Source organism: Microcebus murinus, chromosome 7 (genome assembly GCF_040939455.1).
Source record: "Microcebus murinus isolate Inina chromosome 7, M.murinus_Inina_mat1.0, whole genome shotgun sequence".
In the NCBI taxonomy this organism is placed as follows: domain Eukaryota; kingdom Metazoa; phylum Chordata; class Mammalia; order Primates; family Cheirogaleidae; genus Microcebus; species Microcebus murinus.
The window spans coordinates 51,869,634-51,892,515 of record NC_134110.1 but is presented as its reverse complement, the minus strand read 5'-3'; the positions used below and the strand labels follow the sequence as shown (position 1 = coordinate 51,892,515).

At 32.9% G+C, this 22,882-nt stretch overlaps 1 protein-coding gene across 5 annotated transcripts in view; it reads right to left on the bottom strand.

Moving 5' to 3' along the window:
• Positions 1–22,882, bottom strand: part of CSMD3 (CUB and Sushi multiple domains 3) — a 1,101,621-nt gene that overhangs the window by 385,333 nt on the left and 693,406 nt on the right. For all 5 annotated transcript variants that reach the window (XM_076005068.1, XM_012781857.3, XM_076005066.1 and 2 more), the window contains 3 exons: positions 19,934–20,116; positions 15,720–16,046; positions 11,403–11,597 (listed from right to left, as the gene is read on the bottom strand). In XM_076005068.1, the coding sequence (XP_075861183.1) occupies positions 11,403–11,597; positions 15,720–16,046; positions 19,934–20,116 (705 nt within the window). The remainder of the gene's footprint in view (positions 1–11,402; positions 11,598–15,719; positions 16,047–19,933; positions 20,117–22,882) is intronic.

Genomic DNA, 22,882 nt, shown 5'->3' with positions numbered 1-22,882 from the left:
TTTTCAATATATGACTCCCTGCATATTCTTGGAGACTATTTCCTTTTCAGATAGCACGTGGCTGCTAGCCATTTCTGTAAGTACTATAACTGGCTAAGACAGTTATGGTACTTTGTAGTTTAGAGAGTGCTTTATATAAACTACTTAATTTGATTATTTTAAGAATCTTATGATATAAAAAATGCTGGCTTCTTTTGCTAGTTTTATAGATAGAGAAAAATCATGAAACATAAGACTTGGACACAAACAGACTTAAGTAGTCACAGAGCTGAGACCAAACTCCAAGTTGTAAATTCCAAGTTAGTAACTACTTCCATGATAGATTTATTGAATTAATTTTTCAAGCGGGACCTTTATTTAAGCATTTCTTCCTCTCTTTACCATAGGTTTTATGAAGGCAGTGATAGATAGAAGAATAAAAGGATAGAACCGTTCACTCCAAAGACTTTAAATATTAATTTGAGGCTCTAAATGTTCCATTTTAGGTGCCTTGAAGTAGTAAATTAGTATTTATTTATTAATTTAATAAACATTTATTTAGTTTCTGTTACTGTGATACTGTGCTAGTTGTTAACATTTTTTTCAAAATCCACATGTCATTATATCTGCCCTCAGTAATACACAATTTCTAGGTAGACCATAGTTCATATATCCAGTTTTATTTTTCTAAAACCTGAAGAAAGTCTGTAATAAATAATTTGAGTTGGAGTCCTGGCTCATTTTTGTGTTATTTTAAGAATAAAGTACACATTCAAAATACCCAGTGTTGCTTAAGACCTGTATGAAAGAATCACAAGTGCTTCAGATTGTATTCAGATAACATTCCCTTGAATAAAAATGCTAAGGAATTCTGACACTCCACAGCAGGAGATGCTCTTTCATCTGAGAAATAGCATTTAGGTGCTCAGAAGGGAGTTGGAGACCATGAGCTCAGTTAGATCACAGTGGATTGGCAATGAGTGAATTAAAGAGATGAGCCTTCTAGCATTTGGTCTAATAAATAGCCTTTCTGTGGAGTTGTGCTTGATAAAAATCTAGATGCCACCTCACGTACTATTAGACAATGGCAGTTCCATTTCTTTCCTTTTTTTTGTTTTAACTTGCTTTATGGTTTTTGGTATGGTAAGTAACCATGAGCTCTCTCTAACATCAGCATACTGGATGATGGCTCCAAAAAAATTATGAGGAACAAGTTAGGTCTGTATCTGGGATAAAAAGAGGAAACTAGAAACACAGGAATTAAAGGGCCAGAATTAGAATTGCAGCTCTGTACCTCCTTCCATTTCCCTAACTTCTTCCCCTCCCCCATACCCAGTTCCATAAGGATTAGAAGCAGAATCCTCCAGACCACTATTAAATTATTTTCTCTTATAGTAGTCCTCCAGGATACCTAGAATTAAATACTACCTAAATTTGTAACTAAAAGAGGGATTTATTTTTAGATATAAATGTGTATACATGTGTGAACATACATTCTATAAGAAACACATATCAATTCTGATCTATGCATCAGATTGTTACTCTAATTGCTCCCTCTGAAGAACTCTCTCCCTAAAGAGAATGTAATATCTGAATGAAAAGGGCTTCCTTTTCTCTGAGGCTAATTGAGATTCAAAAGAAAACCTCTTATCCTCAAAGGGAAAGTTCATCAGGCATGCAAGTCCAGCCTTGTCTTCAAACAGTTCTCCAGAGACTTCAGTCCCATCCTATTTACTCAAAGATTTCTCTCAGATATCCCATTAGGTAGTAGGAAGGAGCATAAGCCCTAGTTACGCAGGGAATTATCTGCTGAGGGCAAGGAAGTTCTTGCTTTGAGGAAGCATTTTATAGAACATTCTAAAGTGGTGGAGCAAAAACAGAACAGTTTCTCTTTCTTTCTTTCTTTCTTTCTTTCTTTCTTTCTTTCTTTCTTTCTTTCTTTCTTTCTTTCTTTCTTTCTTTCTCTCTCTCTCTCTCTCTCTCTCTCTCTCTCTTTTTCTTTCTTTCTTTCTTTCTTTCTTTCTTTCTTTCTTTCTTTCTTTCTTTCTTTCTTTCTTTCTTTCTTTCTTTCTTTCTTTCTTTCTTTCTTTCTTTCTTTCTTTCTTCTAATTAGTGCCTTCAAACACACACTGCCAAATCTCTCATTCCTTAAAGAACATGTTGGGGAGATCCTCTAATTTTCTTATCACTTCTGTATTAAAAAACTTGCTACACTCAATTTAAAGCTCTTATCTTGTTCCCTCCATCCACCCACCCAAGTTGCCTCTGTGAGTAGTGGCCAGAGAGACTGGAATGGTGGGAAGGAACACACAAAAGAAGGGCAAGCACTTGCTGATTCACTCCTCCATTCACTTCAGCATTTGGAGTAGAGAAAGTGTTGTCTCCTTTTTCCATTTGTCCCCTTCCTTTTCCTCTTAGGTTCTTTTTCCTGCATGGTGAATTAGGGTTAGCCCGAGGTAGATCGTGCTGTCATAGTCCTCTTCTAGTGGTTGCTGCTTCCCTCACAAACCACATCTGATCGCCTTCCATTTGTCAGGTATTGAAAATGTTTATTCTCCCATAGAACGAACAAATAAGCTGTTTGTGAAGGCCAAGAGTTGGGAGGGTGGTTTCTCACTGCACAATTCACTGATATAGGGGAAGCTCAACCTTTTCCAGTCACTTCCCTCCTCCCACCCCTGGTAGAACATTCTATGGTCTGTTGATGGATTTCCTTTACCTGGTGGACTAGCCTGGCATTCTCTTTAGTATTCATTTGATGCATAGGAAACTTATATCATTCACTAGCCACATTGTTTGAGTTAGACACTTATTCTTCTTGCCACCCTGCCAGCTTTTCACTAATTTCTTTTCTCTCATTCAATAGGCATGGAAGGCAGATCAGCAAGTCCATTGTATATGCAAAAATTCACTTGGAGATTCTAGTTTGTCTTTCACATAAGCATCTCTATGAAGGATTCTCTTAGAGCCCTCTCCCTTAATGTGGCTTAAAGATATGGAGATCAGCATCCTCCTTCCTATAGGGAGATGTATGAAAAGCTAAATAACTTATGATTTCAATAGTTACAGATAGATAGATAAATAAATAGGTATGAATAAATATAGATTTTCCTTACTTTTTCTGGTTATACAAATTGGAAGTGGGATGACTGATGTTATGAGTGAGATAAAAGAATCAGAACCCACTTCATAAACCCTGGAGGGGGTGTCTGGACCTCAATTGTCTATGGAGAGGAATATTGATACTTTTTTCTTCTTTTTCTTTTTTCTTGACTGCAATCTCTGGCAATATTTTTTTCTTCTTAACTGGGGATCTAAGTTGCCATTGTTAAAGCTACAGGAAAATTTGGCTCTACACCTTGTTAGTTATACATTGGCTCTTATTGTTTTCCTTGTCAGGAAGGCTGCAAAGATAACAATGTTTGAAATTACTTTAAGTCTCCACATAAAGAAGCAACTTTTCATTGTCAGTCTTAGCATCTTAATTAAATCATCAGCTTTGAGCCAATAGCATTCATCTGACTCTCCCAAGGTATTTCACTAAATGTAATCTTCTTTATCTACAAACCAGCCCAGTGAATGCATTATATCCTAATCATATTCAAGAACATGATCATGTAATCCAGAAGGCCAATATTCCATTTCCATTTTTGTTAGGGAGTTTGCTTTGGATTAAAGGGGACATTGCTGGCTACAGTGCAGTGGGCATGGGAGGCAGACAGCCAGGTATAAAAGAACAGAGAGGCAGATAGTGTATAGGCATCAGAGCCTTCTGAGATTCAGAGGAGAAATGATTATTAAGAAACTAATGAGTGCGCATGGGTGAACTGAACTATAAGCCATTTCTAAATTTAAACTGCAAATCCCAATATTTGCATGGGATTTGGGAGGAAAAGGCCAGGTACTACTCAAGAGAAAATACTACAGGGACTAAGTCATTTTAGAGAAGAGTGGTACATAATTTTTGCTGCTGTATTGAGAAAAAAAAAAAAAAACTGAAAAAGAGCAGGGGCAGACCAGTTAGGGGGCTTTTGCAATAATCAAGGCCAGAAACAATGGTTGTTGCTGGGACCAAGATGTCAGTGGTGGAGGCAGTAAGAAGTAGTTGGATTTTGAATATGTTTCAAAGGAGCTAACAGGTTTTTCTGATGCATTCTGTATGGTTTTGATCAAAAGAAAGAAGTCAGGGATGATTCAAAGAGTTTTGGCTTGAATTACTGAAATAATGGAGTTGCTATGAATAGTAATGGAAAAAGTCTGTGACAATAGTAGGTTTCCAGTGATAAGGGGAAAATAGATCAGTTTTGAACAGGTTAAGTTTGAGATACCTAATAATCTAAGTGGAGATGTTGAGTAGGAAGTAGAATATATGAGTATGGACTCAGTGCAGTGAACCAAACGAGATATAAATTTGAGAGATAATCAACACATAGATGTTATTTGAAGTTAGAGACTGGATGAAAATCACCAACAGAATAAGTGAAATAGGAAAAACTATCAAATACCTGGCTCTGGGACTCAAACAGAGATCACAGAGATGAGGAGAAAACAGGAAGGGAGACTAAAACAAGCCTGAGTAATAATATTTATAAAATAAAATTTAATAAATATGTAATTTTTAGACTTATCTAACTTATTTTTTCCATAAATAGTTAAATGATTTTCTAACTTTAATCTGTTGAGGAAAATTTGATTTAAAAAAGAAAATGACGTGGATTTCAGATTTTATAACAAAATAATGTATACATTTTAACTCAACTCTCATTTTTGGTCTGCAAATAAACTCTTCTCAACTTTCAGTCTACATAAGTATAGTTCAGTAGCATTCCTTTTGTAAAAAATGACATTCACGAATGAATAATAAATTCTCATATTCAGGAACTGTTTCCTTGCATGGCTGCAACAGAGATAGGAGAATTAATTTATGTCCAACTGTCTTGCTTTTTAAAACAGAAAACTCTAGATGACTTATGGCTCACTGTTTGACACCTAGGAAGAGAACTTTCTTGTTCTATTCTAAGTCTCATGGCATGGTATCTCTTTCAAGTTCTTTTGGGATTCATTGGCTGGCTTATTACTGGCAAATACAGAAGCGGGCATTTATAAAGTAGAAAAGCAACTCAGAGAGTAGCTTGAAAAGCTGTGTCAGAAATTTGACTTCTCTCTTCTTTTTTCAAAAAAAAAAACCAAAAAAAACCCAACAGTACATAATTTCTTATAATGAGGTGGAGAATGTTTTCAGCAAGCTCCAAGGCCACAGAATCTCAACTGAAAACCATTAAAACTGAACTAGTCTTCCCTAGGGGCAGACTACAGTGGAGTTGATCTTGTGTTAACTTGAGGGTTGTGTGGGGCAGAGAGGCTGAACATATATTAGCAAAAGATGGGCCACAGAAAGGGAAAATATGAAGGAAGAGAACAGCTTAATGACAAGAAGATTGTGTACAAGCATGGAGGAAGAGATAGGGGGAGAATGATGATATGATGATGATGATGATGATGATGATAATTTTTATATGTAACAGCTACCTTGAATGTAGGTGGGGTGAGAGAAGAGATGACATTATTAATAGGATATATTAGAAGCTTTTTGTTTACTTCACTGCTTGAAACTTTTTCTACAAAAAGTTCATTGCATAAAATCCCAACTTAGAGAAAATCAAAGTAAAAATCTCTATTATTTATCAACACTTTTTTAGTAACTCTGGTCTAGTTCCTGAGTCTGCATGAATCAAATCATATCAGACAATTGAACCACACTAGCAGCTAAATTATTAGCAAAATTATAGTGGCAAATGGAAAAAAAAGATAAAATATGAGCAGAATATCATTGCAAAGCCAAAAGGACATTGCAGAGAGTACCGTGAGATTGAAATGACCATATGGGGCAAGAAGGCACAATTCAAGCCTTGATGTTCCAGTTAGACTCTAGGTGCTAGAGAGGATCAGACTTAAGCAGTATTACATAACTTCATAAAAAGGAGGAAATTAAGAAAAATGGTTAATTGGTTAATGGTTAAATGGTTAATGGAAAAATGGAAAATGGTTCTTAAGTAGGCCCAAAGGACACCTAATTTCTTAAGAAATTGGAATGCTTTCTCACAGGAAAAGAGGTTGGTATCCCACATCTGATTTCTGAACTGCTCCACTGGCATAGCACACTCAAGAGATTGGTTGCTGCTGATGGATTTCCAATTAAAGTTACCTTGGGAACCACTAGCTTAAGCAATTTCATTCTAGGAGGATGCCCTTTCCTAATGTCCATGAAGAAACTGTATGGGTCAACAGAAACTGCTGTCATTTGTTAATATCATTCTTGTATTGTTTTTTATTATTGTTGCTGTTAAGCAGAGAAATATGTATTCGTAACCATGTCTCTATAAAAAGTGGGAAAACAGATCTGCCACTTAGTAGGGTAACATGTTTTATTTAGCACACCTAATTCATTTCTGTTACTTCCTTGGTCCTGTAAGCATTTGAGATTGTGATTCCTGATCATAATGCACTGGGCATTAGGTGCTGTGTGTGGGCTAAGATCCACCAAACCTGCCATCTAGTGGCAGTCGGCCTCACCACCCTGGAGGACAAAAATTTCCAGGTGAAGTTGAGCTGAATGCAAACGTTTAAAAGAAATGTTTTGGTTATAAGTTAAACTCACACAAAAGGTTAAAAGTAAGACATCCCCTAGGAAAAAGTACAAAAAAGGTTGGAGGATCAGAAGCACCTGCAACCAAATAATCAGACTTAATCCCTAGTCCAAAGGGGACTCATGAATCTGGTGAAGCAAATCAGAGCTGAGAAAAATAAGTTAATTGGGGCTCTTTTTAAGAAAAAAGGCCAAGAAATGATGCTCAAATCATTTTTGGTAGGAACAATGAAGCAGGCCGACAGACCCTTGCAGTTGGCCTTCAGAGGGGCAGATTTAGGTGGGCAGAGAGAAATGGGATTTTTAAAGCCCAATAAGGAAATCCCTCCAATAAATCAAATATTATACCTTAAAATTTGATTTCTGTATAACAATACTTGTTCATGGAAAATCCAAATGACTAGAAATCTTCTAGGATTTTACTGGATGATTAAAGGATTCCAGAATTTGAGGGTCTGGGATGGCTCTAGTTTGCATTGCTTGGTATAGTAAAGGAAATTTAACAGTCAACTGCTCCCTTAACAAAAAGAATTAAGTGAAAGTACCATCTTACTCATGTTTCAGGAGACACAAACACACATGTTAAGGTGAAGAGAAAAATAATATCTAAGTACAAGTGCCCCTTTTCCAAATTTCCTAGCACTTAGGCTTTTAGAAAGGACTTTGAAGGACATGAAACAGGAGAGCCTGGCAATGCCCTCAGAGACCCCTGAGAAGAATTCTGGTCACACTCTAAGAAAAAGTTAGGTTTAGGGTGTGGAAAGGAAGAATTTGAACAGGGAAGATTCTCATGAGAAAACTGCACTTCCAGAGGGGTGAACTTAGTGAGAAGGCTTACAGAAACCCCACAGGGGGCCTGTACTGTATAGAACAGAAACACAAATGAATGTGGGAACAGTGGAGTTGTGAAGGGAGTACAGGGCAAGACAGGGAAAGCTGCTTAAGTAATTGCTATGACTGGGAAAATGATGGAGAGAGAGGAATAGGATCTTTAGGAAGGTTTCCATGTGACCTATTACAAAAATCCCTGTGGCAGCCCATTAAAGGAGATCTGCAATAACCATCTACACCATTCTTCATGGCTTTTAGGATATTTCTTTGAAGAAGACACCATGCAGAGACTGGCCCTAGATAGAGCCAGTTATATTCAGGCCACAGTCTCTGTATGGGTGAAGGAGTCATTGTCTGTCATTAAACTTGAGTTAAGATGACAGTTTGTGGAATTCAAAGTGAAATGATTTCAAGGCTGATTACAGTAACCAATGTATTTTGTTTTCTACTAGCATAACTAAAAGATCATAAGCCATTGAAAGGCATCTAATTTTTCTTCCTTATGGTGAGAGTGGATGAACCCATTCTAGAGAAAGCAGTTAAAATTTTCAGAGAGCCTAAATCTATCTTTGGTTAATGCATCAGTGTTGAACTTCAGGTCAGTGAATAAAATGTATAACCTAGTTCTGTTCAGCAATTGTATTTAATGAATCTAAGTTCAGCTGGGGGATCATAGAACTGCAAAACATTATGATGTCATTTCTCCATTTGGTCTCTCAATCCTTCTTGAAGGACTACAACAGATGAAAAGTGTCATTTCACTTTTCTCAAATATTTTCCACAGTTTTAGGGCTAGACTTATTGACATGTATGGATCATTAATATGCCAATATACCTAAATTTCTAGGCAATTATGATAGAGAGGAGTTGGGATGGAAGATGCTGGCAATCTTTAAGTGAGTTGAAACCCTGAGTTTTCTAATCAAAACATTATACTGACTTCCCTTGTTCTATAAATTTTGATTAAAACAACTAGCTTTGTGCTTTCTAATTTTAACACATAATAATCCATACACATATGTAAACTTTTAACAATACATTTGACTTTGGAATGTTTCTTGTGAAGAAAATAAATACAAGTAGAAATTTAGTTGTCTTAAACCAAACATAAAAACATGTAAATTTTAAAATTTCTTCTATATTTAATAATTAATGTGAAGATAGTACAAAAAAAGTTTTAATGAAAATGTTAAATGTATGTTGGAGACTGTGCCTTGAAAATGAAAAATAATAAGTCAAATTTTTTTTATCAAGATATGGAATATCTAGAAAATAAAGAAGACAGGCAGAAAGGGCTCCCAACCATACTTCCCTATGTAAGTGGAGGTGGCTCTGAGGCAGTTTCAGGAATGATGGGGGAGAAAGATGATTAAAAATACTAGGAAAAAAAGATTTCCTGCACTAGTCTCAGGCTTTCATTGTTAGTACCTAAGTAAAACTAAGAAAAAACTAAAGGGAATCAATACAAACCTTAATTAGTGTTTAAGAAACCAAATCCACCTGAGTTAGTTACATAGGGCATTGACAACAGTCTGCTGTGTTGGGAAACTGTCTTAAAGGGTGGCCTGGGATATGGCAGGAAATTTGGCAAGTGCCACACTAAGATTTCTCCTGGCCTATTCTAATTCTGTTTTCCTTGGCTCTAACCTCATCCTTACTGATGTTTCCACCTTGGTTTTAGATTCACAAACAGGCAGGTAAGCCAACTGCATGTCATTTAACTCACACAGAGAAAAAAAAATGTTCTTCTCCTTCAGAAATTTCATAAAGATTCTCTTTGGGATGTTTGAAGGGCCTGTTAGCTTTTGCCAAATTAGAGTTCTGAATATTTTGCCTTATTTATTTTTCAAAGTTAAATACCATTTGTTTTTCACAGTTAGTGGAAAAATCTCACTGAAATTGCTCACTCAAATTAAGCAGTGATTCATAAAATTATTTATTGATATCAGTCTCATTATTTTCACCTCCCCCATGCAGTTAGGCCCCACGCAGCTCCAATAGCCTGGTTAGGCAAGAGTGAGGATCCAACAAAATTCAGCAATTACCTGGAAGTGATCTCTGTATCTATTCATTGAGACTGAAAACAATTTCCAGTGCAGAGGAGAGACTCACATCATATCACTTTCCAGCTAAAATGGCTCCCCATGAACCCCAGGACAACTTTGAGGCTACTTAACATTATTTATTAAAATTTGAACCATGTCATGCACTAGAACCCTTCTTTCATCCATCAGACCCACGTCTTGCTGTTCTTCACTTCAGTCACGCTGAACTCTTGCTATTCTGTCTGTCCGAAGCAAACTTTTCTCCCATGTACCACTTTTCTTTCAAATACTAATGTAGGCTTTCCTGACTGGTTCCCTAAGTCTGGGTCAAGAACTATGTTAAAAGAATGAATGGGCTCAGGTGCAAAGTATAATGGAGAAATTAAATATCACTTTGCATTTTCTCCTTTTACTTTAGTCCTTTATTGTGCAACTCCATTATGTTTTTAAAATAATATCATAGTCATAATTATTGACAGAGTAGCCACTACTGAACTCATAACATTTGATGTTTGGAAAAGAACACTGGTATTATCTAGTTCTACCCATGAGATGACAAATGAGAAAGTGATTAGGAAATCTATCTAGGAAATCTACGCTAGGAAATCTATGAGGGTTGGCATTGAAGGAATCAGCACATTAGTTAAAGACTGAATGGATGTTCTGATTAGGGGGTGGGGAGTGGGGCACAGGTAACAGATTCCATTAGCAGCATTAATGGTGGGAAAAAAGAAAGAAAAGAGGAGGAAAGTGCTAACTGAAGGGGCCACAAGAAAAACATAATTATGTGGCCTGGGATTCATTCATCATGAGATACTATGAAAATGTTCAATCCAATGAAAGTGAGCAACTTATGGGTAAATCTTGTATTCTTCAATTAAGTCTGCTATATTTTAGTAAACTATATAATAAATATTCTCAATTTATCAGTTAGACAGTTTGATCACAAGTAAGAAGAAACATTGGGAAAAAAGAAAAAAACTTTTAAAAACATTTAAAAATGGTAAACTAATCATTATACGGCAATCTACTACAGAGTGTTTCATAATTCTAGTTCATCTATTTCTTAGTAAAGTTCACCTATATCTTTTCAATAAAATAGATACCATTATGTATCCTTAGATACTATGTAGAAAGGCCAAATTAGAATTTACAATGTTAATTCCTTCCGTGGTAATTCTAAATAAAGCACTCCTCCACACACATATCTATACATTCTAAATTGATACACCATATCATTATATATTTTATTTTTAAAAATGGTCATCTTTCCTTTTTAAAAACATAATTTGAGACTTTATGTGAATGTATTAATATATATACAAAAATATATTATATACTTCCAAATATTGTATCTATCACACGTGTAGATATTGCCCCGAACCTTGTTGATTATATTTTAGTGGGAAAATAAAAATTGAAAAAAAATTTACTAAACTATGCCTCCAAAAATTACACATTTTGACTAAATGGCTGTTTTATCATAACTGTATTTATTATAATTAATAATCAATACATTTTTGAAAATTAAATAAGTGTGTACCATGAATAACTAAAATATCATGGTATGGAAATGGAATGGAAACTATTAATATAAAGGGAACTAAAGCATAACTCAGAAGTGTACTAAAGAGAGTCTACATGTGCAACCAGTATTGATCATTTATTAATGTACACCTTTTAATAAGAGGTTTTTTTTAAAAGGAAGTTTCTAAAAGGTTTCTATTTTAACATGAAAAATTAAAAGCACAATTTCTTTAATTATATATGTGTAATATGTCATACTAAGTAATATTTTAAGGTAAAGATAACAATAGTCCTGTAAAATAATGCCTTTCCTGTTGTAGTTTCTAATGCATAATGCTGACGGGGTTATATTTCTCACTCACCATTACACTTACCTCCACATCTTGGAATTGGTCCACTCCACATTACTTTTCCATCCATAAGAATACATGTAATTGTTTCTGTTCCCTGGGTTTTAATAAATCCTTCTTCGCAAATAACTGAAATTGAACTTCCTAATTGAAAGCTGTCCCCAAACCGCCTTGCATTGATTGGTATTCCAGGATCAGGGCACTCATTATGTCCAAATGCTTTAGAAAGACAAGCATGCAAAAACACACAGGCAAGCAACATTAGCAAGAGAAAGCCTCTTCTGTATTTTGGGTAGAAAAAGTGATGTTTAAAAAGCTTATGCTTATTTCTAGAAGAGCCTTTTATTCATTATTTGTTTTAAAAATTTGAAGGGTGTCCTCTGTTTGCCTGTGATGTATAATAGGTGTGATTATTTTAAGATATGAATTGTACTCTAAGATTATAAAATTTCAAAATAGAATATTTTATGCCTATTTTTGGAGATCTTTAGGCTAGCTAAGACTGCAAATATTTTCAGTATAAGCTGGTCAGAAATCCAATATGAATACAGAGCAGATTAACTATATCATACTGGAAACTTTTCTTGACTCACCCTGTCAGGAATAGAGAGGCAGTCTCATTGTGAGAATTAAAGTGAAATGTTTCAATCCGTTATGAAAGTTTTACAATTTCTTTATAATTTTACATGACATTTACTTTCTGCTAGTAAAAGGGAAGTGGGTTAACTCTTTTGCAATTTCTGTTCTAGACACTATGATATGTTATTATCTCATTTAACATTTAGAATAGCCTGATGAAGAAAATACTACTAATGGCCAATGTTAGAAAAAGTTAAGTAGTTTGCCTCAAGTCATAGGATTAAAGTAAATCCCTGGTTTGCTTTTTAATTTTTTCTCAACAACCTATTACATCTTCAGTTGTCTCATGTCTCTCAGAAGAATGTGAATTCTTGAGCTCAGTGCTACTATCTTATTCTACCTTGTTTCTCCCATGTACATTTAGCCAAGTACAGCAAATAGCAGAAGTATGATGATAATGTGTTTATTTGCATTTTTCATAGATTATAGATTACATGAGCCATCCAAATTTTTCTCTTTATTCATCTGGATGACCAAGTATGTTTAATAATTTTTTTAATTAAGTAAAATATAAATGGAAGAACATTTAAAGTGGCAAAGTCTAAATGTGCAAAATACCTTTTATGAGGTGTTGACAAGTTAATATTACATTCATATTGCATGAGTATGTGCAGTTATTTTAAATTTTCTCACTAATCATTCCTTTGATGTGGTTCATAAATTGCATAATTTTATTATCCTCTTCATTCTAAACTAAGCAGTTCAAAAATATTAAGGTAAATTCTAAAACATGTAAAATTTTTTTGTAGGTACAATTATTTCTAATCATTTTTTTATTTTGTGATTTAAAAGAAAAAAGCCCTCAATTTTGATCAAGCCTGGTTGCTCTAAAATTTAATATCCACCTGATATTTTTTCAGAAAATAATGAATCTTAGTAGTAAGCATTAAATAAAAGGATTTGCACATGATCAATTAAATTATTTACTACAGAAACAAAACAAGAAATACAGAGGCTTATTTTCATAATACCCTGAAGGTACCATAAACATTAAAGTGAAAAATATAATGCATTTAAGACAAAATAAAACTTGTATATAGATGCATATACGTATCTGTCTACACATATATGCAAAATATTTTAAAAGGATTTTCAGAAAAAGCAGCCATTTTATACAGGAAGTCTCTATGACACACATCACAGCTAATTTAACTTTAATGATGTGCAATTTCATGTTGACAACTTATTAGTGACAGTTTGAAAAGACAAGAACTGCGTTTTATTGTCAACATTCAGCATTGAATAGGTGAGGGTGGGGACAAGTGATGAAATTCTTTTTAAAGGGCAAATGAAGAATTGGAAACTAAATCCTATGGTTATGTGATACTTTATATTTACTTATCAAATTGGTCAATATCTGACACAGTGTGGAAGTTTCACGGAAAACCAATAAAAATCACTAATATTCTATGGCTTCATTAAAACATTTGCAAACAGAAGTATTAGTATATAGGATATTAATACACTAAGATTTTTCTTTTTTGATTCATCTTTTCACTGCAATTATATGCATTTTTTGCAGGTAAATAATATTCATCCTTTTGAAATGCAAAAAAAGAATATGAGTGAGAGACAATACCTAAAATATTCCAAAGACATCTCTAATTTAAAGAAATATAATAAATATAACAACATGAGATGGAAAGGTTAACTATTCAAAAGCCAGGTAAACAATACTAGCTAATGTGAGCATTTACTAGGTACTATGTACTCTGTGCTAAGTTATTAGATTATTAATTATGAAATGTCTGATTTCCTTAAGTACTAAGTTTAACAGTTGATATCTCTGACATTTCACTTCGACACTTTTTTTTTCTTTTATTATTGTGAACGTACATCCTCATTCTTTCAAATGTACATTTTGGCTTGTGATTATCTTTCAAAATTTCTTTTTAGAGCAATTTTTGTGAAACCATGGGTAAGTCAAAAACTCGTGTCATTTTTGAGTATGAGTCCGTTCCATTGTGGAACTAATATGGCGCAGACAGTTTGAAATATCAACGAAGTGTTTGGGAAGGATGTGGCTAATGCATGCATAGTATGACAATGATTTGAGAAGTTCCATTCTGATAATTTTAATCTTGAAAATGAGCCACATGAGCGCCCTGAGACTAAGGTGGATAATGGTGAGCTGACAGCTGTAGGAGAAGCGAATCCATCTCAACCCACATGTGAATTAGCAGCAAGGTTTGATGTTACTTTTGCAACAGTGTTAGACCATCTTAAACAAATCAGCAAGGTAAAGAAGCTGGCTAGATGGATTCCACATTAATTAAATGAGCATCAGAAGAGAAATCGTCTTGAAGCTTGCCTTTCATTGCTGCCACAACATAAAGGTGAACCATTTCTACACCACATTGTTACCTGATGAAAAATGGATTCTTTTGGACAATTGTGAGTGTTTGCCACTATGGTTGAATAAAGATGAACTGCTGGAACACAGTCCAAAACCAAGTATTCATCCAAAAAAAAAAAAAAAAAAAATCTAATGGTGTCTATTCGGTGGTCCAGTGCTGCCATTATCCATTATAGCGTCATAAAACCTGGTCAATCAATTACAGTGGATGTTTGTTGCAACCAATTGGATAAAATGATGAAGATGTTTACAATTAAGCAGCCAAGATTGGTCAATAAAGACAGGCCAATCCTCTTGCAAGACAACACTCAATATGTTACACAAGCAACCACTCAAACTACAGAGGCTGGACTTGGAAAATCTCTGTCATTTACTGAAGTCACAGACCTTGTACCAACTGACTACCACTTCTTCCAGGCTTTGGAACACTTCTTGCAAGGAAAAATATTCAATTCTCAATAAGCTGTGCAAAACACCTTTAGCAATTTTATTGCCACTTGCTCTCCAGGCTTCTTTGGTACTGGCATACACAAGCTACTGTTAAGATGGCAAAACTGTGTCGATAGGTGCATACTTTGATTACATGTATTGCTGTTTGTTTGAGATAAAATAAACAAAACTTTTAATTCAAAAATTAATTCAAAATTTAATGACCTAATATAAATAATGCATTATCTAATTTATTCCTTACAGCAACCCATTGTGGTTTTACTGATTGGTACACTGTAGCTCAGTTATAAAACCTAAAAATGTAACAAAGCCAAGATCTGAAGTTTTATAGTTTGACTTTAAAGCTAATATTCTTAATGACTAAAGTATTTTTCCTCATAGTAGCATTGCTAACTCAGCTCAGTGGTCCAATGCCCCAAAGGTGAGGATTTCCTTCTCTATGATGCTTTTGTTGCCTTGTAGATTTTTTTCTTTGGAGTTATAATTCTATGCTATCATTATTTGTCTGAAGTCCCCTACTGGTTTATGAATATCTTGAAGGAAAGATGTATTTCCCTTTTATGTTTTCATACAAACAACAGAACAGAATACATGATGTATGATAGGTAGGTTTGAGTGTATGCTAAGACACAATAAATATATTGGCTGATATAATAATGAAAAATATATTGGCTTATATAATTGTATTTGAAACATATTTTCTTAATGTTCTTTATGGTCTCTCACAAACGGAGAGAAATGTCAAGATAGAGAGTAAAATGTAGTTAGAAATGAAGGACTAAATGACCAACCTTGGCACAATTAGGCCTATGGCTTGTGCAACACTAGAGTTGTTTTTTGTGATCCTTTTCGAGTTCTATTTTGTAGAAATATGTTATATAGAAAAAGAAACTTACTGTTGTAAGTTATATTAAAGCCACGTCCTGACATTGAATGGTCAGCTTGAAATTCTAATCGCAGTATATGACTATTACTTGTAAGATGGGAAGGCACCTCAGCCCCCGTAAAGGTTCCAAGAATTGGAGAGTCTGGAGAGTCACCATCTTTAACAGCAAGGAAGTCAAACTGGGATTCCAGATCGAAGTCATTGAAAGAAAGATGTATCCGGCTTCCTGGATCAGAGATTATTGTCCAGATGCAATTTAAATTATTTCCATACCCTTCTGGGTAATCAGGAGAAAGAACTGTTCCCATTGGTGCAGTGAAGTTAGAGAGGCAGGGAACTGGTAAAATAGAAAGATTATAAAATACAATAAATATTCAACAATAATATTTTACCTTATTTTTTCATTTGTTACAATTATGATAATCAATTAGCAGTTTGATAAAATAATATTAAACAGTGTGTTAATAAATTATCATATAGAACAGAACAAAAAGGTTATCAGTTTTACATACTGAAAAAGGCAACTACGACTATGGATGAATTTAAGACTACATCCTTAAATATGCACAAAAATATAATTGGAGTAATAACATTTTTTTGCCATTTATCATGTTTGTGTTAGAGTGCTATACAAAGTTTTAGTTTTGGTGTTTAAAAAATATATCAGAGAAATGCACAGAAAGCAATAAGACTCTTAAAATGACTGACTGAACATAAAACATATGTGGATATTAATAGAACTGGGATCCTGTAGCTCAGAAAAAAAAACCTCAGGGTTGGGGCAGTGACTAGGTGAGCTTCATTCCTGTCATAGCCATGGAATATTCTGATAGTTTACAACACAAATGAGGAGATGAATTAACTTTTATAATAGCCATCGTTAGTGGCTAACACCAAAAGAACAGCTAAATGAGAGCTCTTACATCATCATCAAGCCTTTCCCTTGTCCCCATTTTCTTTTTAACTTTTAAAAACATCTGATTTGAAGGTTCACATAGAACTTTCAGAAAGCAGACGGAAGATAAAGAAAAAAAAAAAGAAAATTATCTATCACTAGGGAAATCAAAATTAAAATATGGATGTATTTTCTTCTAGTGTTTTTATTACATATTTTTAACAAAATTGAATTTATACAATGTGTACCAAATTCTATTTTGCTAATATTTAATATATGAGTTTTTCAGGTCATTAAGCATAATTTATATTCATCATTTAAAACCACTCACCCTATTTATTTATATAGATGTAAAAAAATTAATCTGACTATTCTTCCAAGTTTAACATTTAGAATTGTACTTTTAATTTTTTGAAATATAAATAACACTGACCATCTTTATGAAGAGAGCTTTCTTTGCTAATAATTTTCCTTGAGATACATTTTTTTTAAAACAAGCAATTAGATTGGCAATGGTTATGAACATTAAGCCTCACAACATTTTGTTAAATTTCTGTTTAGAAAAGTTATATCAACTTGTACTGAAATGTATTGGAAATATGTTAGAGAATACAGTACTCTTGCCAGTATAAAATACTGTAAATATTGTGACTATTTCATTTTTCTTAATTTAATATGAAAAAATGGCATCTCATTGTTTTAATTTGTACATCTTTGACTACTAGTGAAGTTGAAGATTTCTCAATTTCTCATATTTCATTAGACATTTGTATTTTTCTTTCTTTTGGAATTATCTGTTCGTGAACTCTGGCCACTTAAGATTATGATCTCTTAGTTGATACTATTCATACAACTATTTCTCATTGTTTTATTTTAATAATATTTTTAGTATAAATAATTTGTTTTGAGTATTAAAAATAATCTTTCATATTTTTTGCATTACTTCCAAGATCAGATCTTTTATTAATATCCAGAAATTAGACCAATATCTATTTCTTTATCTACACAAATATAAAGGCATAGATATAACAAAATCTAACCTATAAATATCCCTATATATGTAATTTTTATCATTAAAAGATATTTTTGTACCTTAAATTTTTTTTTTTCAGTATAATTTTAGAGTTTAACCAGGGCTTGCAAACTAACAGCCATTGGGCTGAATCCAGATTGCAAATGTGTTTGGTTTGATTATATTTTCTTCTACTCTCCAAAAAATCTGAAATCACATTTTAAAATCATCACATTTCACATTGGAAGGGGAAAAATCTTTAGTTCTAGCTTCTTTTGAGAAGTTAAGACACCTCAGTTACCTACCCCTTTCAAAATGAGAGCACACCTACTGACTCATGTTCCCATTTCACTCTCTTACCTGTCTGCAACCTGGAATCATTTGATTCTATAACTCTTCATCTAAACTAGGGGTAAAAAAAAAAGTTTTTCTGTAAAGGAACAGGAAGTAATTTGTCTTTACCGAATGATATGACCTCTTTTGCGATTGCTTAATTCTGCCATTGTACCTGGAAGGAAGTCATGAACAATCAGTAAATGAAAGTGCATGGTTAGTTCCCATAAAACTTTATTTGCAAATCCAGGCTGCAGGCTGGATTTGGTACCCAACCTGTTTGCCAACTCCTGATCTATTTGATCTTTACCTGGGGCAAAAGTTTACCAAAGTCACCACCCTAATCTCCCTTATCAAAGAGATAAGTAGATGTTTATATCATATTTTAAATCTTTAATTATGTCTGATGTAGTTTTTATGTAACTTTCTTTGACCCAGTGGGTTATACTTTTGTTAGTATAATATCACACAAATTTTATAACTTCATATTATGCTTTCGTATCCATATGAACACTTCTTTTACAAAATTCTTATTTCTATTCTTGCCTATTTTTCACTTAGCTGTATGTCAACATATTAGGTTAAGTTCCCAAAGAAACTGTATTAGGATTTTGATTAAAATTGCAAAGCAATTTCTGTAAAATTTATTTATTTGACATAATGTCTTCTTACTCAGGAGCATGGCATCTATATCTAGTTTGTTCTCATAAAATTTCCTTTTGTTGTCAAGTTCTATGATTTTCTTTCTATAAGTTATTTGGATGTATGTAATAATTATTTCTATGTATTTTATGATCGCTTTTACTAAATAAATTCTCTTCAAATACATTTTCAAATTAGTTGTTTCTAGTATATAGGAACATTATTGATTGCTATATATTATAAATCAGACTATTGTACTTAATTATTTTTAAAATAGTAAAAATTTATTTCCAGATTTTTAAGACTCTTTTAAAAATTGCTTTCATTCAGCAATATTTTAAATATTTTCACTAAATGCATTTTGGCATATATTAAAATGCTTTTAATTTTTGGTTTGATATATCACATCAATATATTCTCCATTATTAAGCTAACATCATCTTCCTGGAAGAATGTCTTGAATTAAAGATCTTCATTTAAGTCTTTTGAAGTATTACTAAACTATATGATGTGAACAATGTATTTTCTTCTCTCACAACAAGATTTTCACAGGGTGATCTTGGTTAAAGATAAGAACTGGTCCTAAAATAAAAGGGCTTTGCTAAATGATTCTGTGCACTCTTCTTCTGATAGACTTAATGAAGAGCAAACATCATATATTATTATTAATTAGAAAAATTTTTACCAGATTCTATAAATATCCACTTTGTTGTATGTAATGAACATAGTATTTAATTGAACCTTAAAATGCATCAATAGATAATACAAATTATATTTTTGTTGTAGTTAAACTGGAATGTCTTAATGTATGTAGAGAAATATGTTCTTTTAATTCAAGCATATTGTATATCATAAATGTTAATGAGTTGCATTCTGTCCAATATAAATAAATGGCACCTCATGCATTAGTGTGAGCATCTACAAGCAAAAAGAAGTTAATGCATTATACATAGAATATAAGCTTTAAATATTTTAAGTGCTTTTGAGTACAAATAAACATATGCTATCTTGTTAAAATAAATGGGTCTATTAGAATTAGTTCAGCTGTATAATTTCCATAAAAAGTATGCTATCTATAAAGTATAAAATGCCACTAAATAAAGTGTTATAAGAATACATATTATATATATTGCAATTACTAAGTGAACTATGTTAACTTTATTTAAATCTGTAATAAAACTTATAATTTGACATTAGCACACTTGTTAAAGATAGTATCACAAAGTGCTACTCATCCAAAAATAATTACATGGTTCTAGTTCTTTGCAATTAATTACAAAAGCAATTATATGCAAGGACAGGGTAACATATGCTGTCTGGAAGTAAAGCATTTGGTACTCACAGATACAGATGGGTATGTTTGCAGACCATTGGTTATTCTCTTGACAAACAATGGATTTCTCTCCAATTAATTCAAACCCAAACTGGCACTCAAACCTTAAAACATCACGATTAGAAAACCCATCGCCTTCTCTAATTCCATATAAGGGTGTACCAGGATCGCCACAACTTTCTTTCTCAATTTCTGTAAAATTAGAAGATAAAAGTCACCTTCCAAGGGTAGAAGACATATGATACACGTACTACAAGTTTAGTAAATATACACTCTCTATCATGGAGATATTTCAGAATAAAAGATAAATATATTCCCGAATCTTAATTTGTTTTTCTTTTGCCATTCTTATGAGAAGGTTTTGAAGAAATGATCTTTAGGTAACATAATGTTGTATTAATATTTCTTTCTTTTTGTATATGGGGAATCTGAGATCATCGGAGCTAATGAGATTGCCAGAGGCTATGTACCTAACAAAAGAGTTATAAGATCTCAGATTTTCTGTCTGTAATATGCATATACATACATACACACATACATATCCATACATATATTTCCCCCAAATCCCAAAGACTTTTCTTATTCTTGTAACCTCTACAAAATACAGCAAATGCTTGGGTCATGAGTAGGACATGAGAGAATATTTCCTGCCTCTATGCTCCTACAGAAGTCAATGATATCTCTAATCAAGCATTTGCTACTTTCTCTGGTACTTGTTGGCTAAATTCCCCAACTAGACAAACAAATAACAACCAAAAAAAAAAAAAAAACAACAAAAAACGCTACTCAAAGGGAGCAATCAATTTGTGTTCCAAATTATCCAAATTATTCAGCTGCACTATGTTCCTTGATAAATGTTTATTGGATGAATTAGAAAAGATTGAAAAAAATTGTTTAAGAAGGGCTGGGTGCAGTGGCTCAAGCCTGTAATCACAGCACTTTGGGAGGCTGAGGCAGGAGAATGGCTTGAGGCCAGGAGTTTGAGAACAACCTGGACAAAAAAAGCCTGTGTCTTTTTGTAGAGCTCATCTCTACCAAAGACAATTAAAAATAGGAATACGAAAAAAAAAAATTAGCTGGCATGGGAGCACATGCCTATAATGCTAGTTACTCAAGAGCCTGATGCAGGAGGATCACTTGAATCCAGGAGTTTGAGGTTACAGTGAGCTAGGATCTCTTCAATGCATTCTAGCCTGATCAACAGAGTGAGACTCTGTCTCTAAAATATAAAATAAAATAAAATAAATTCTTTTAAGAACACCATTAAAACACTCTTTTGAGGTGTATCCAAAGAAACTTTAAATATCTGTGACTGTCATTGGCATCTGTATTTATATAAATATAAAAATAATTTTATTCCCTATAAAGACCATGTACTATTGTCGTATATATGTATTACACTTTAACTTATACTGTCAGTATTATTCTATACCATGTTCCTTTTGTAATCGAACAATATGTTTTAGAGATATTTTTGAACAACCTTATATCCTTAGCAGAACCATAGATGGTTATAACGATTCCTTTAAAACACTGGATTTAATTAGTATTTTATTTAGATATTTTTATCTGTAAGTGACATAATTTATTTTCTTGTGCTGTTACAATCCACTTTTAAAATTGAGGAAATAAACTAATAATTTTTTATATTTTACTAGTCTTTAGGTTAATTTGTATAACAACAGCAGCAAAAAACCCCAGATTCTTGAGTGTTAGAACTCACCCAAAAAAGCTGGCTTAGTCTGATAATTTTAAGGTAGTCATCTGACTAACATTTTAAGTTCTTCTAAGATTTTTTGTTCCACTGAAGTATTTTATTTTATTTTACTTTTGAACCAATATTGGCAATTTATATATGTTACAGAAGTGACATTTTCCAAGGTTTTTGCCAGGTTAACAGTTTAGTAGTAACAGAATCGTGAAACAGAATTTTAAAATATCTCTGTTATAAATATGTCATAAATCTTTCTCACTCCTACTGCTATTTATTTGTGTTTACTCTCCTGGTTTTCTTTGTTCATATTTCAAAGGGTTATCAGATTTATTAGTCTGCTTAAAGAACCAGCTTTTGCCTTTGTTGATCCATTCTACTATTATGATTTTATTTAAACATCTTTCTTTTTATCTTTTTGAATTTCATCTTCAACTCTCTTTTGGATTACTTTGCTATTCTTTTTTCTATTAATACCTTCTTGAGTTGAAATCTTAGGGCATTTTTTATTAGTTCATTTATTTCAGCCTTTCTTGTTTCCTAAAAGTAAAACAAATTTAAAGTCTGCAAGTTTTCTACAGGGTACTACTTCGATATGGAAAGGTTTTATCGTTCACTTGTAAATAGTTTGTAGTTTCCATTTTGATTTCTTTAACTCAAAAATAATTTCATAGTGTTTTAAAATTTATGAATTGGACTATAACTTTGGTTTTGATTTCTAATATTATTGCTTTAGTAATCAGTATACATATATCCAGGTCTCACAGGAGATATATCAGTGAAATATATTCAATTCAATTTGTTATATTGGTCAAATTGAAATCATTTATGTCCTTAATTATTTTTTGTCTACTGGCTCTGACAGTTTCTAAAAGAAGTGTGTTAATGTTCCAAACTGAGTGTGGATTTTACGACATTTTGTTATAGTTGAATCAATATTTTAAGCTATCATCAGTTATTCAGTTTATGCAGCAAATATTTATTTGATCACTTTATATAGTAGTCCCCCTTATCCATGTTCTGCTTTCCAAGGTTTCAGTTATCCAAGATCAACCATGGTCTGAAAACAGGTAAGTATAGTATAATAAGATATTTTAAGAGAGAAAAAGAGAAAGAGAGAGAGAAACCACATTCATATAACTTTTATTATAGTAGTATATAATCATAATTGTTCTATTTTATTAGGTATTGTTAATCTCTTATTGTATCTAGTTTACAAATTAATCTTTTTCACAGGTATGTATGTA